Here is a 15,247-nt window from a genome sequence, read left to right on the forward strand (position 1 = left end):
GCCCTGACTGACAATCATCCATTATATCCCTCAATATCAAATTACTCTCTTTAACAGTCCTATTTTTTACCAATTAATGAGCAGTTTATTTTAAGGAACCATATTATTAAACTAAGATTTGTAAAGTATCACAAAATAGAAGGCGTAAAAGAAACTTTCTCAAGAAAAAAGTGAGTTAGAAACGGTTTATGTGGAATATCTGAGGATAGGCAATGAGATGATTAACACTATTTCCCTTTGAGAATTCAAATGCTGAGATTCTCAACTACCCTCTCTGGTAACTTAAATATTAGGCTAACCAATAGGAAGTGAAAACATTTATATATGCTTTCACACAAAAATAGCTGTCTGCATTTTATTTATTTATTTATTTGTTTGTTTGTTTGTTTATTTATTTATTTATAGTTTGCATTTTCTCAATTGCTAATGATGTTGAGCATCTTTTCATGTACTTATTTGTCATCCATAGAGGAGTATAAGTGAGATCGGATGGTATTTGTCTTTCCCTGTCTGACTTATTTCACTTAGCATAATATGAGGTCCATTCATGTTGTTGCAAGTGGTAAGATTTCATTCTTTTTTATGACAGAGTAATACTCCATTGTATAAATGTACTACACCTTCTTTATCTGATAGTCTGTTGATGGACATTTCAGTTGTTTCTACGTCTTGGCTATTGTGAATAGCACTGCAATGAACATAGAGCTTCATACATTTTTTTGAATTAGTGTTTTGGATTTCTTTGGATAAATACCCAGGGGTGGAATTGCTGGGTCATAGGTCGTTCTTTTTAATTTTATGAGGAACCTCTATACTGTTTTCCACAGTGGCCGCACAAATTTGCAATCTCACTAACAGTGCAGCAGGGTTCCCTTTTCTCCACATCCTCACCAACACTTGTTTGTTGATTTATTGATGATGGCCATTCTGACAGGAGTGAGGTGGTATTTTATTGTGGTTTTTATTTGCATTTCTCTGATGACTAGTGATGTTGAGCATCTTTTCATATGTCTATTGGCCATCTGTGTGTCCTCTTTGAAGAAATGTTCAGGTCCTCTGCCTATTTTTTAACTGGATTGTTTAGGTTTTTTGTGTTGAGTTGTATGAGTATTTTTTAAATTTTGGATATTAACTCCTTATCAGATGTATCTTGGCAAATATCTTCTCCCATTCAATAGGGTGTCTTTTTGTTGATGGTTTCATTTGCCGTGCAAAAAGTTTTTAGTTTGAGGTAGTCCCATTTGTTTATTTTTCTGTGTTTCCCTTGCCTGAGGAGATAACAGCAGTAAAAATATTATGGGTAATGTCTGAGAGTTTACTTCCTACATTTTCTTCTAGAAGTTTTATGGTTTCGGGTCTTACATTTAAGTCTTTAACCTATTTTGAGTTTATTCTCATATATGGAGTAAGAAGGTGGCCCACTTTCATTTTTTTGCACGTATCTGTCCAGTTTTCCCAACACCATTTATTAAATACATTATCTTCACCCTAGTGTATATTCTTGCTTCCTTAGTCATAGATTAAATGACCATATAGGCATGGATTTATTTCTGGGCTCTCTATTCTGTTCCATTGATCTGTATGTCTGTTTTTATGCCAGTACCATGCTGTTTTGATTACTATGGTCTTGTAGTATAGTTTGATATCAGGTAGCGTGATACCTCCAGTTTTGTTCTTTCTCAGGATTGCCATGGCTATTTGGGGTCTTCTATGGTTCCATATAAATTTTAGGATTATTTGTTCTAGTTCTGTGAAAGATGCTGTTGGTATTTTAATAGGGATTTCTTTGAATCTATAGATTGCTTTGGATAGTATAAAAATTTTAACAATGTTAATTCTTTTTAACCATGAGCATGGTATATGTTTCCATTTATTTGTATCCTCTTTAATGTCTCCCTTCAATATCTTATAATTTTCTAAATATAGGTCTTTTACTTCCTTGGTTAAATTTATTCCTAGGTATTTTTTTGATGCAATTATAAATAAGATGGTTTTCTTAATTTCTCTTTCCGGTAGCTCATTGTTGGTGTATAAAAATGCAAGTTATTTCTGAATATTAATTTTGTATCCTGCTACTTTACTAAATTTGTTTAGTTCTAATAGGTTTTTGGTGGAATCTTTGGGGTTCTCTCTCTATATAGTATAATGTCTTCTGCAAATAATAACAATTCTACATCTTCCTTTCCCATTTGGATGACTTTCATTTATTTATTTTTTTGTCTGTCTGCTGTAGCTAGGACTTCTAGTACTATGTTGAATAAAAGTGGTGAAAGTGGACGTCTTGCCTCGTTCCTGACTTTAAGAAGAATACTTCTAGCTTTTCCCCACTGAGTATGACATTAGCTATGGGTTTGTCATATGTGGTTTTATTATGTTGGGATATACTCCTTCTATTCCCACTTTGCTGAGAGTTTTTATAATACATGGATACTGGATTTTTGTCAAACACTTTTTCTGCATCTATTTATATTACTGTATGATTTTTATTTTTCATTTTGTTTATGTGATGTATCACATTAAACAATTTGAAAATATTGAGTCAATCTTGCACACCAGAAATGAATCCCACTTGATTATGGTGTATGATCTTTTTAATATATTGCTGAATTAGATTTGATAATATTTTTTGAGGATTTTTGCATCTATTTTCATTAGGGATATTGGCCTATAGTTTTCTTTTTTGGAATGTCTTTATATAGCTTTGGGATCAGGTAACAGTGGCTTTGTAAAATGCATTGGGAGACTTCCCTCCTCTTGAATTTTTTGGAATAGTTTGAGAAGGATAGGTGTTAATTCTTTTTTGAATGCTGGAAAATTCACCTGTGAAGCTATCTGGTCCAGGACTTTTGTTTGTTGGGAGCTTATTGATTACTGACTGATTTCATTAGTAGTAATCGGTTGGTTCAGATTACCTGTTTTTTCTTGATTCAGCCTTGGAAGATTGTATGCTACTAGAAATTTACCTATTTCTTCCAGATTGTCCAATTTGTTGGCATATAGCTCCTCGTAGTATTTTTTTTTCCTGTGGTGTCCGTTGTCACTTCTTTTTCTTTTCTGATTTTATATATTTGGGTCCTCTATTTTTCTTTCTTGATGAGTCTCATTAAAGATTTGTCAATTTTGTTTATCTTTTCAAAAACCCAGCTCTTGGTTTCATTGACTTTTGTATTGATTTTTTAGCCTCTATTTTGTTTTTTTCTGCTCTGGCCTTTATTATTTCCTTCCTTGTACAGACTTTGGGCTTTGTTTGCTGTTCTTTTTTCAGTTCCCTTAAGTGTAAAGTTAGACTATTTATTTGAGATTTTCCTTGGTTTTTGAAGTAGGCCTGCATTTGCAATGAATTTTCCTGTTAAGACTGCTTTCTCTGTGTCCCATATATTTTGGGTTGTTGTGTTTTCATTTTTATTTGTCTCAGGTATCTTTTGATTACTCCTTTTATCTAATTGTTGACCTATTCATTATATAGTAGCATGATATTTAGCCTCCATGTGTTTATGTGTTTTTCAGTTTTTTTCTTGTAATTGATTTCTAGTTTCACACTATTGTGGTGAGAGAAGACACTCGATATGATTTCAATCTTCTTCAACTTATTGAGACTTGTTTTTTGGCTTAACATGTGGTCTATTATGGAAAATGTTCCATGTGTACTTGAAAAGAATGTATATTCTGCTGCTTTGTGGTGAAATGCTCTAAAAAATGTCAATTAAATCCAGCTGGTGTAGGGTGTCTTTTAAGGCTACTGTTTCCTTTTTAATTTTCTGTTTGGAAGATCTGTCCTATGGTGTCAGTGTGGTGTTAAAGTTCCCTACTATGATTATGTTACTGTCAATCTCTGTTTTTATGTTGGTCAATATTTGTTTTATATATTTAGGTGATCCTATGTTGGGTACACAGATGTTGCTAGGGTTATGTCATCTTGTTGGGTTTATCCCTTTATCATTATGCAATGTCCTTCTTTGTCAGTTATAATAGTCTTTGTTTTAAAGTCTAAATAGTCTTTGTTTTAAAGTTTATTTTGTCTGATATAAGTATGGCTACTCCAGTTTTTTTCTAATTCCCATTTGGGTAAAATATCTCTTTACTTTCAGTCTATGTGTGTCTTTCAGTTGGAGATGGGTCTCTTGCAGACAGTATATGCACAGGTCTTGTTTTCTTATCTATTCAGCTACACTATGTCTTTTGATTGGAACATTTAATCTATTTACCTTTAAACTGATCATTGATGGGTACATAGTTTTGCCATTTCATTATTGATATTTTTGATCTTCTTTTGTTTGTTTGTTTCCCCCTTCTTCTTAAAGAAGTCCTTTTAATGTTTCTTTTAATGCTGACTTGGTGGTAATGAAGTCCTTCAGCTTTTTCCTGTCTGGCAAGCTTTTACTCTTAAATGATAGACTTGCTGAGTAGTGCAGTCTTGGTTGTGGGCCCTTGTTTTTCATCACTGAATATTTCCTGCCAATCCCTTCTGGCTTGCAAAGTTTCTGTTGAGAAATCAGCTGACTGTCTTATGGGAGCTTCCTTGTAAATAACTTGTCTTTCTCTTGCTGCTTTTAGGATTTTTTGTCTTTAACCTTTACCATTGTGTACTCGTGTTTGGGACTCTCTGTACTTCCTACACCAGGTTAGGGAAGTCTTCAGTCATTATTTCTTCTTCAAATAGTTTCTTGATCCCTTGCTCTCTCTCTTCTTCTGATACTCCTATGACGCAAATGTTGTTACACTTGATGTCCCAAAAGTCCCCTTAAACTATGTTTGTTTTTTATTATTTTTTTGTTTTTGTTGTTCCTTCTTTATGTTTACTATCTCTTTGTTGAAGCTCTCACTGCATTCTTAAAGCATTCTTATAATCACTGTTTTAAACTGTCTCTGGTAGGTTGGTTGCCTCCATTTCATTTAGTTCCATTTCTGGAGGTTTTTCCTGTTCTTTTATTTGGAACATGTTTCTTTGTTTCCTCATTCTGGCTGCCTCCCTGTGTTTGCTTCTATGTGTTAAGCAGATCTCCTATGTCTCTCAGTCTTTGCCAGGTGGCTTTATGTAGTACGTATCCTCGGTGGTACCGTGGCACAGTCTCCCTGATCACCTGTGTATGTTGCGGGAGTGTCCCTTGTTTGTGTGTTTGTGTCGTGTGTATTCTCATGTTGTAATTGAACCATGATTACTTTAGGCACATCAGTGGGTGGGATTGACTCTCAGGCTGACTGGCTGTGAGAACTGGCTACACTCACAGTGTATGAGCTGCTGTGTGGGGGCTGGCCCCTCATAGAAGGCTTCGACCCAGACAGCTCTTTTGCCTGTTGAAACCACCCTTTGGATGTGCTGCCTTTGGGGCTGACCAGGTAGTACTCTAGTATGTTCTGAAGCCGGACTCTGGGTGTGTTGTTTTGGTGTCTCTTGGGAGGGGCTCCCATGCAGACCAATTTCAGCCTTGCCTGTGATCATGCCTGGGCTATCGGGTAGGGGCTACAATGCTATATGTAGTTGGTTACTGCCTGTGCTGGACGTCTAGGCATGTGGGGGTGGCCAAGGCTGGCTGCCACCAGTAATGGGCCTGGGGCAGCTTAGGAAAAAGCCCAGGGACCCCTAGGCCTGTTGCCACCTGCCAGCTGCCTATAAGGTTCAGCCATTGCAAGAGCCTCCTTAGTTGCGTGAGCTGGGCTGTTTGACCCAGTGTTGTGGTGTCTTGGGCAATGAAGCCCTAGCTAGGCAGGGCAGCATCCCAGGAAGCCACAAGGGGTGGCTGATTTTTGTTTTTTTTAAGTTTATTGGGGTGACAATGGTTAGTAAAGTTACATACATTCTGTGTGTACAGTTCTGTAATGCATCATCTATATATCACATTGTGTGTTCACCACCCAGAGTCAGTTCTCCTTTCATCACCAAATATTTTATCCTGTTTACCCTCATCTACCACCCTCCTCCCCACTTACCCTCTGGTAACCACTAAACTGTTGCCTGTGTCAATGAGTTTTTGTTTCTTTTTTTGTTATCTTGTTCATTTGTTGTTTTCAGTTTTATACCCCACATACAAGTGAAGTCACATGGTTCTCAACTTTTTCTGTCTAACTTATTTCCCTTAGCATAATTATCTCAAGATCCATCCACGTTGTAGCAAATGGCCAGTGATTTTTAAAGTTAAGACAGATTCAGTGCTTGCACCATAGCTGGACCTGTGACCACTTCTCAAAACACCCTGAGAACCCTGTGGCCAGCCACCACTCGCCTTAGGACCTCATTGTCCCGAGAGCCACCCAAGAGAGGCTGCAGCACAAGTTGTGGCTGACTGTCCACCACTGAAAGTTTCCCAGGCCGCCATTGGCCATCTGCTGCTGTAAAAACCTTCCACGGGTTGTAAGGCAGGATTGGCTGCCCCGGAGTCTGACATTCTTCTGATTGATGCAGACTAGCTCTGTGTTGCATTTCAAACCAAACAGAATTGTGACGCTTTCTTTATTGCAGTGAATTCATACACTGGAATGTTTATCTAAGACTCAAGACTAAATATCCTGACTATATATGCTATTTCTGCCTTCCTGATGACTCAAGCTTTCTTAATTACTATTAACCCATCCTCCAGTTACATATAGCCAAGCATATGGGGAATTATTATTGCCCTGTATAGTTGCTGACCAGTTGTCAGTATTTAAATGGCGAGTGATTCTGTTTTTAATCCCAGGTTCATCAGTAGAAAAAGAATAGTAAAGAGAACAAAGGAAACCTTTGGTAAATCCGTTTTGAAATGAAATGAGTATCAACAGCAACAATAAAACTGAAAAAAATTGTTTTTCTCTACTCTTTACTCTATACAAAATATAGTATGAATACCTAAGGCCTAAGTTCTTTTATTTTATCATGTAGCTTTTCTACATGCACATAACATGTAGAATTATATACAATGAATAACAGCCTTTTGTCTGTAAGTCTACATTATGCCTTACTTTTAAAGTTTACACTTTAAAATATAATTTTCGTCATGTCTACTTTAAACAAAAATAACATTTATTCAAAAACAAATTTAATACTACTCTCTAAGGATTATGCACCTATCTATACATGTAAATGGTATTTATACCATAGAGCAAGATCAATTTGCAGAGATTATTAAAAACAGCAAGTATACAAAAAGAGCATTTACCACAGCATTCAAGAAAATAGTTAATGTAAACACTTAATTTAAATAGTTAAAGTGTAAAGAAAAATGATTTTACTTACATGGTATCTCTAATAAGAAGTGCACTTCCCAATTTGAAACAGGTTTTATCCCCTTCACAAAATGCATGTCTCAAAGAAAAGCTCTCTCCTAAGTCAAAACCTGTAAAATGTGACAAATGATTTAATCCAAGCAGTTTTATTAAATTAGTAAGTTTATGTAGATCTTGACTTTTAAATAGAACTTTTTGTTGTCCTTAGCTATAGACTGATTTATTTCAAATACAATCCTGCTGTTTGGGAACAGCAAAATTCTTCACCCTCATTTTTCTTCTTTTAGGATATAGGAGGATAAAATATGGTTTCAAAAGATTCCAATATTAATTTTCTTTGACCTAAGGAATTATCCTAAGTAAATAATCAGAATAGTTCATTGTAGCAGCTCTGATGGCTAAAGACAGAAAACTGGTTAAGTAAAAAATATTACAATTTTAGAAGAATATGTGTTGATGTGGGGAAATGCTTGGATTTCAAATACTACATATATATAATGATTCTGTGCATGTGTGTGTGTGTAAGCCAGCAGAGAGAATGAGAGTGAATGAAGGATGAAAGGAAGAAAGTTAAAGATAGGAATGATATGCTAAAATGGGACTCATAACTCTATTTGGGTAGTGAGATCGTCTTACTCATAAATTTTCTTTATTTTTTTCAAAATTTCTACAATGTATACAATTCATTTACCTTTAATTTTTTATATTGATGTTACCATCTTAAATTACCATGTCAAGGAATTGCCTACAATATATCACGTTTGGTGATAATTTTACACAAAATGCTTCTTTGTAAAGGATTATAATGCTTACCTGAAACTTCAAGTTTATCTCTGTTGTCTTGTATAAACTGATGTCCCTCTGTTCTCAGTATAGGACATTGCTTTTCTATTAAAAAAAAAGTATTGAGGATTTGCATTACATTTTCTATCACTTTTTTCAAATAAATTTAAATCACACAATACAATCAGAAACTTAAAAATGAAAATAAATTAAACTGTTCTATTAAATTTCTGTAAAATGAGGATAAATACAGTATTCATCTAATAGTGTGTTTGTAAAGATTACATAGTTATATGTATGTGAAATGCTCAGAACAGTGCCTGGATACAGTGAATGCCTGTTAATGTTAGCTATTATTACTATTATTACTATTATTTGAACATTCTAATTGTTGCTATTGTTTCTATGTACTGGACATTAGGAAATTAGCTAGCTTTGGCAAGGTTAAATTTTCATAGTCAAATTATATTCCAATATTAAAACAAGTGAACTACTATTATATTAACATAACCTTAATTTAGATTTTGGTATCAGGTGATATTAAACTTTAAAACAGAAGGGGACTGCTATGGATTGATTGTGACCCTCCCCAAAAATTAATATGTTGAAGCCTTAATCCACAATGTGATCATATTTGGAGGTGGGGCCTTGGGAAGTAATTAGTTTTGGATGAGGTCATAGAGGTAGAGACCCCATAATGGAATTGATGTTCTTATAAGGGGATGGAGAAACAGAAGCTCCTTCTCTCAGTCTGCTATGTAAGGAAACCAGATAGGGCCCTCGCCAGAACTTCTCCATGCTAGCACCCTGAACTTGGATTTCCCAGCCTCCGGAAATGTGTGAAATAAATGTTGGAAGGTTAAGCCACCCAGCCTATGGTATTCTTGTTAGAGCAGCCTGAACTAACTAAGATAGCAACATAGATAAAAGTTATTACAATAAAACTAAAAGGCAAAAAAAAAAGAGATAAAATCATTGAGAAGGTATTATATGCTAAGACAACAATACAACAATACTCGAAGAAATAAAAGATAAGGTTTGTCTCCACTGAGTGAATTTACATATTCAATACTACATAATATACTCATACAGCAATGTACATGCATACACTATTTTTTTTTATTACTTGGAGTATGTTTAAATCTGACTTAGGTAGATTCTGGAAATGTCATAGTCAATTCAGAAATTCAGACAAAATTGCAGCTGATTTTTAGAATATGCCCAGGTAACTGTACAATTGGGGAGATCTTCTTAAACTAAACTAAATAAATATTTTGACATCATGCAATCACAACCTTAATTCTCCATGTCTAAAATTCATGTTTGGGTTGAATGAACTAAAAATATTTAATACAGAAGAGAGATGAACTGCTTTAAATCAAATTGATCTCCTGCTGTATGGAAAGTGAAAACTACTGCTTCTCCAGTTTAACTGCTGAGCTCCTCAGCCCTTTTCTTTCACAAATATATCACAGAATTCAGGGGTGTTGACAGGGAAGCATCTTAATATATTCAACCAGAAGAATAAATCAGATTCTAAATAGTGCTATGCCTTAATCAAATTTAAAAGCTTTAATACATATAAATTAAATTATAGCACTGCATAATTTTAGAGATTACTTAGCTACTTTGGAAATTTCTATCTCAGCAATCTTAACATAACTGCAGGTCATAAATGATAGTAAAATTGGACATTTTGTAAACATTACCATTTTTAAATCTGAATTCATAGTCATTTTTATAAAAACCAAGCATCCCATCAAGATCTCTGCACTGAAAACTAGAGAACATTGCTGAGAGACATTAAATTCCTACATAACTGAAGGGATAAACCAAATATTTAGATTGAAAGACTCAATAATGTTAGGATGTCAATTGTCAATGTATCTCTAGATTCAGCACAATACCAATTTAAATCCTAATTGTGTGTGATTGTGTGTGTGTGTGTGTGTGTGTGTGTATAAACTTACAAGGTGATCCTCAAATTTATATGGAATTACAAAAAAACTAAAATTTCTAAGGCAAAATTGAAGAACAAGCTGGAAAACTTAAGCAGGTATCAGGAATGTTATAATGTGGTATTTGTTGGTGCACATATAGATAAACAGATCAATGAAATAGAGTAGAGTCCAGAAACAGACCTGTGAATATATGGTCTCATTTACTACAAAAGGTCCACTGATATTCAGTGGGAAAAGGATGGTCTTTCAATAATACATGATCTGGGGTCAACTGGATCTCCATAGGGGAAAAACACTGAACCTTGACCCTTACTTCACACCATGCACAGAATGCACAGAAATGAATTAGAAATAATGTTAGACCTAAATTTGAAGGGTAAAACAATGAAGGACTACAGATACAGACAAACATCAATTCTTCATTAATTTGGGGTAGCAAAGATTTCTCGCAAGGGATACCACTAATTATAAAAGTTTGGTAAATTGGACTTTATTAAAATTAAAACTTTATTAACTGAAAGATAACATTAAAAGGGTGAAAAGGCAAGCCACAGGCTATTGCAACACATACATCCATGAAGTATCATATTCAGAATATACAAAGAACTCACAATAATCAATAAAAAAAAGATTGAAAACCCTATTTTGAAAGTGCGCAAAATAAATTAAGCACGTCACAAAAGAGAATATCCAAATTGTCTACCAGCATATAAAAGAGTATTTAACATCATAAGTAATCAGGGGATGCAAAGTAAAACCACAATGAGATGCTATTAAATGGCTACAACTGAAAGAGCTGACAGCACTAAGGGCAGACGAGGATGTGGGGCAGGGAGAGCTCCCCTACATTGCTTGTGGGAGTGGAAATCAGTACAACTACTTTAGAAAACTGTTTGGCTGCATTTATTAAAGCTAAATATACTTGAACTCTATGTCCTGGAGATTCATGAGCCCAAGAGAAATGATTATAAAACATGAGTGTAAACGGCCCATGAAGAAGAGAATACTCATTTCAGCATTACTCGTAATAGTTCTAAAACTGGAAACAACCCAAACGTTCATTGACAAGACAATAAATAAATAAATTGTGACATATACAATGAAACACTGTATAACAATGAAAAAAGAAGGAACTGCTGATACATGCAACAACCTAGATGATCTCACGTATATTATATTAAGTAGAAAAAAAAATACCATTCCCAAAAGAACACATACTAGATATTGGGTTGTCGAAAAAGTCATGACGTATTTTCTGTTTTTCAAAGGTTATTTATTTATATAAAGAACAAAGATCATTCAATGATATATTGCCCATTTTGTTCGATAACCTTTTACCATCTTTCAGTGAGCTTCATAATTCCTTGTTCATAAAAGGACCTCTCTTTATTTGTGAAAAACTAAACAATGTGCTGATTTACAGCCTCATCTGAATTGAATGTTATACCACACAAGGAGTTTTGAAGAGAGCTAGACAAGTGGAAGTCTGACGGCACAAGATCAGGCAAGTATGGTGGGTGTGGCAATACATCTCATCCAAGCTCCAGTAATTTTTGACAGGTGATCAAACTTGTGTGTGGTCTCGCGTTGTTGCGATGGAACACAACTCCTTTGCAATTAACAAGCTCTGAACATTTCTGGATGATGAATTCATTCAGACTGTCCAATTGCCAACAGTACACATTCGAATTGATTGTTTGGTTCCTTGGTAGGAGCTCAAAAAACACGACACCTTTAAAATCCCACCACACTGAGAGCATAACCTTCCTCTGATGAATGTGTGCTTTCGATGTCCTTTGAGGCGAATCATCATGTCGGGACCAAGACTGTGCACCACATTGTTGTAAAAAATCCACTTCTCATCACCAGTTATCACTCGCTTCAAAAAAGGATCGTTTTCCTCATGTTTAATAATAATATTGCAGATGTTTCTATATGCTGTCAAATGAACTTCTTTGAGTTCATGTGGAACCCAAATACCAAACTTCCTTACATAGCTTCTTCAGGTGGTTGTGAACGCCTACATGATGGATGTTCAATGTGTCTGCAATCTCTCGTGTTGTATAACATGTGTTTGACTCAATCAATGCCTTTGTTTTCTCATCATCAACCTCGGGGGCCTCCCTGACCGAGGAGCATCATTGAGATCAAAGTCACCAGCATGGAATTTCGTGAACCATTGTTGGCACTGATGTTCTTGTAGAGCATTGTCACTGTAAACTTTAGGCAACTTTTCACAAACTTGATGTGGGTTCTTCTCTTTATGGAAGTAAAACAGTAAAATATGGCAAAATTGCACAGTTTGGGTCTTCCATCTTCAACTTGTAAAATCTCCACAACTCAACCAAATCGCTCAGTTGTTTTTTTTTGTTTTTTTTTTTAGAATAAAGCTAGAACTGTCAGCTGTCAAATGACATGGCAACAACATAGATGCAAATTACTCTAGTACTTCCAAAAATGAACTAGTGCCATCTGTCGCAAACATGCGTCATGACTTTTCCGACAACCCAATAATTGCATTTCTATGAAGTTCAAGAGATTGTGCAACTAACTTTCAATTCTTCACAACATTTGTAGGGAAGGCCCAACAGATGATAGGGAAAGCAAATCTCAAGACAGTGGAAATGGACTTCCTACTATGACACTTTGGTAATGAGGGAAAAGTATGCCAGCCCACTGCCAAGTTGGAAACAGTATATACCTTATTTAAATTCTTCCAGGGACTTAATGAATATATGTTGTCAAAGTAATAAACCTGTCACTTTGAAATGAATGGAATTCAACATTTCCAGCAATATTTATGAACGTATTTTTACACTGAAGTCTTTATGAAAATTAAATACAGTGTCATATCTTTACAATATGTGCTTTATTGTGAAAAGCAAAACACAATAAATGAAAACTAAATGTTAATTATTTGGGGGTGAGAGTCAGGACACAATACTCTGAATGCATATATTTTAGTGATCCATTGCATAAAAATGGCAAGGCAGTGCAAGTGGCTACCTCAAGTTGAATGTGTTAATGTCTTTAAATATTGACACCTGCATTTTAATGTAAAATAAAGCACACTTTATGGGTAAATGTGCATATACCTGGAAGAACCACTGATGAGAACCAAATGGCCAAACCTCCTGTCAGGTAGACAGGAGAATTATTGCAGCAGTGTCATTTCAAAGGTTCTCTGCAATGTTTCAAAAATAATTTCTAAAATTTCACCACAAAAGATGCACTGCTTAGGGATCCTTAAATCAACAGACCTTCTGAAAAGGAAATGCAAATGTTTAACAAATTTATGCTAAGATGTCGTTAGTGATTCTCAGACCCACTTTCCTCCTAACTTGGCTTGAAGGACCTGGACAGTTTATAGGGTTGGAAGGATATTGAAAGGGGGCAAAGGAAACACAATTGAAGGCAGCTAGATCAGATTTGAGTGGACTATCTAGACTTTATCTAGATTACCTCCAAAAAAATGCATACATTTAAAAAACATTTTTAGCCTTTTTCCCTCCAAAAATCAGAATCCTGAGGACCTAAGAACAAATCATTCAAGATAACTTATGCGACTTTCCCCAGATCACATAGCCAGCCACTCAATGGCAAAGTGGAAATAAAACACAAGTTTCCTATAGCCCAACTTGTTTTTACTCTGTATTGAACATTACATCTAAAAGCCATATTTTAAACAAAATAATAGAGTACCTACAAAACTCGCTTTATTCTTTAGTAGAAATGTATTTTGTTCCCACTCTTGTTTGAAACATGCACTTTAAAAAAAAATCACTTTTACCCTTAATCCCTAAATCTTTCTACTATACTATATTTTTACCTGCTGACTTGGCCTTCTATTGTATGCATTCTAGTAAGCATTCTAGTGTTAAGATTAGATTGCATGTCTTTTGAAACACGCTTTTTTCTTATCATTGCTCTGGCACTTTTTATACCCACTCTATTAAACCCAACACTGTAATAGAATATTCAGTTTAAAAGAGTATTTACTGAAGGCATATTGAATTCCCTCTTTCACTCTTTTTCGCTTACTATTCACCGAAGACATATTGAAAACTCCTTTCACCTCTCAAAAAGCTAAGAAGCCCAGACCAGTTAAAATCCATTCTTTAATTTTTCATTTTTTCAACTGATTTAATACATAAAAGATTTGTGTGTGTTGCTGATGCTCATATTGAAAATGGACCAGTCACTCTCTGTGGCCACAGAGGCCTCTGGCCTTAGGAAAAGCCAGGAGGTGAGGTCACTCCTTGTACACTACAAAAGAGAAAATTAAGTTAGAGGCATCATGAAAAACAGATGTAAACATGTTCTATACATTCTTTATAGTTTGTTGAAGATTCTTAGTATTACTTAAGCTATTTACATATCACTTTGCTGACTGTAGGGAAAGAAACTGAATAATTTCTCTAGTGGAGATATAATTTATATTTCAACTTTGCTAAAGGATATATATTTACACACATCTGTACTTAAATAACAATGTATTATGAATAATACAGAATTACAATATTTGATTAACTATGAATTAAGGATTGTTTAAAGCTCTTTAGAGAAGAGTTGTTACGGAAAGATATAAATTCAGAAGCCTACTCATTCACATGCTATCTAGTAACAGTCTTGGAGGGCAAGGGTTGACCATTTCCCAAGAGGTCTCACAGGGTACGATTTATTACTTTGATGAATTTACCAAAATTCAAGGTATAGCATTTGATCTTGCAGGCTTAGAAATCAGACCTGACACAAAACACAGATCCATTTCCAGTAGCATGTGCCTCAGCACCTTTGTGTCACTCACTTAACTCCAGCCTCTTGGCTTTTCTTGTTATTTCTCCCACATGCTGAGCATGTCCCTGCTCAGGGCCTTGGCATGCGCCGCTTTCCAGGTGTTCGCATACCTCACTCTCTGTCTTCATGCCTCTGCTTAAATATCCCTACATGAGGGCAGCTTTCCATGACCACACTATATAACAAAACAACCTCTCCTCCTTCACATCATAAACGATTGCCAAATATAGCAAATAAAAATACAGAATGTTCAATTAAATTTGAATGTCAGATAAATACCAAAAATATTTTTAGTATCAGTATACCCCATGCAATATTTAGAACATACTTATACTAAAAAATATTCATTATTTATCTGACCTTCACATTTAACTGCATGTCCTGTATTTTATATTGCAACCCTACTTGCATGCCAATACTCTGTGAAGCCAGATATGACAGTACCTTGTATATTAAGGAGGTGACAACGAAGATTGAAATCAGAAGGAACTGAGATACAAGAATCA

The 15,247-nt window shown here is 35.1% G+C and overlaps 1 protein-coding gene across 1 annotated transcript in view; it reads right to left on the bottom strand.

Moving 5' to 3' along the window:
* LOC109373968 (collagen alpha-1(XIX) chain-like) overlaps positions 1-15,247 on the bottom strand; it is a 65,928-nt gene that overhangs the window by 32,931 nt on the left and 17,750 nt on the right. The window contains exons 3-4 of the mRNA XM_019628230.1: positions 8,014-8,088; positions 7,211-7,310 (exon numbers count right to left, since the gene is read on the bottom strand). Of these exons, the coding sequence (XP_019483775.1) occupies positions 7,211-7,310; positions 8,014-8,088 (175 nt within the window). The remainder of the gene's footprint in view (positions 1-7,210; positions 7,311-8,013; positions 8,089-15,247) is intronic.

Source organism: Hipposideros armiger, unplaced genomic scaffold (assembly GCF_001890085.2).
Source record: "Hipposideros armiger isolate ML-2016 unplaced genomic scaffold, ASM189008v1 scaffold_764, whole genome shotgun sequence".
NCBI lineage: Eukaryota > Metazoa > Chordata > Mammalia > Chiroptera > Hipposideridae > Hipposideros > Hipposideros armiger.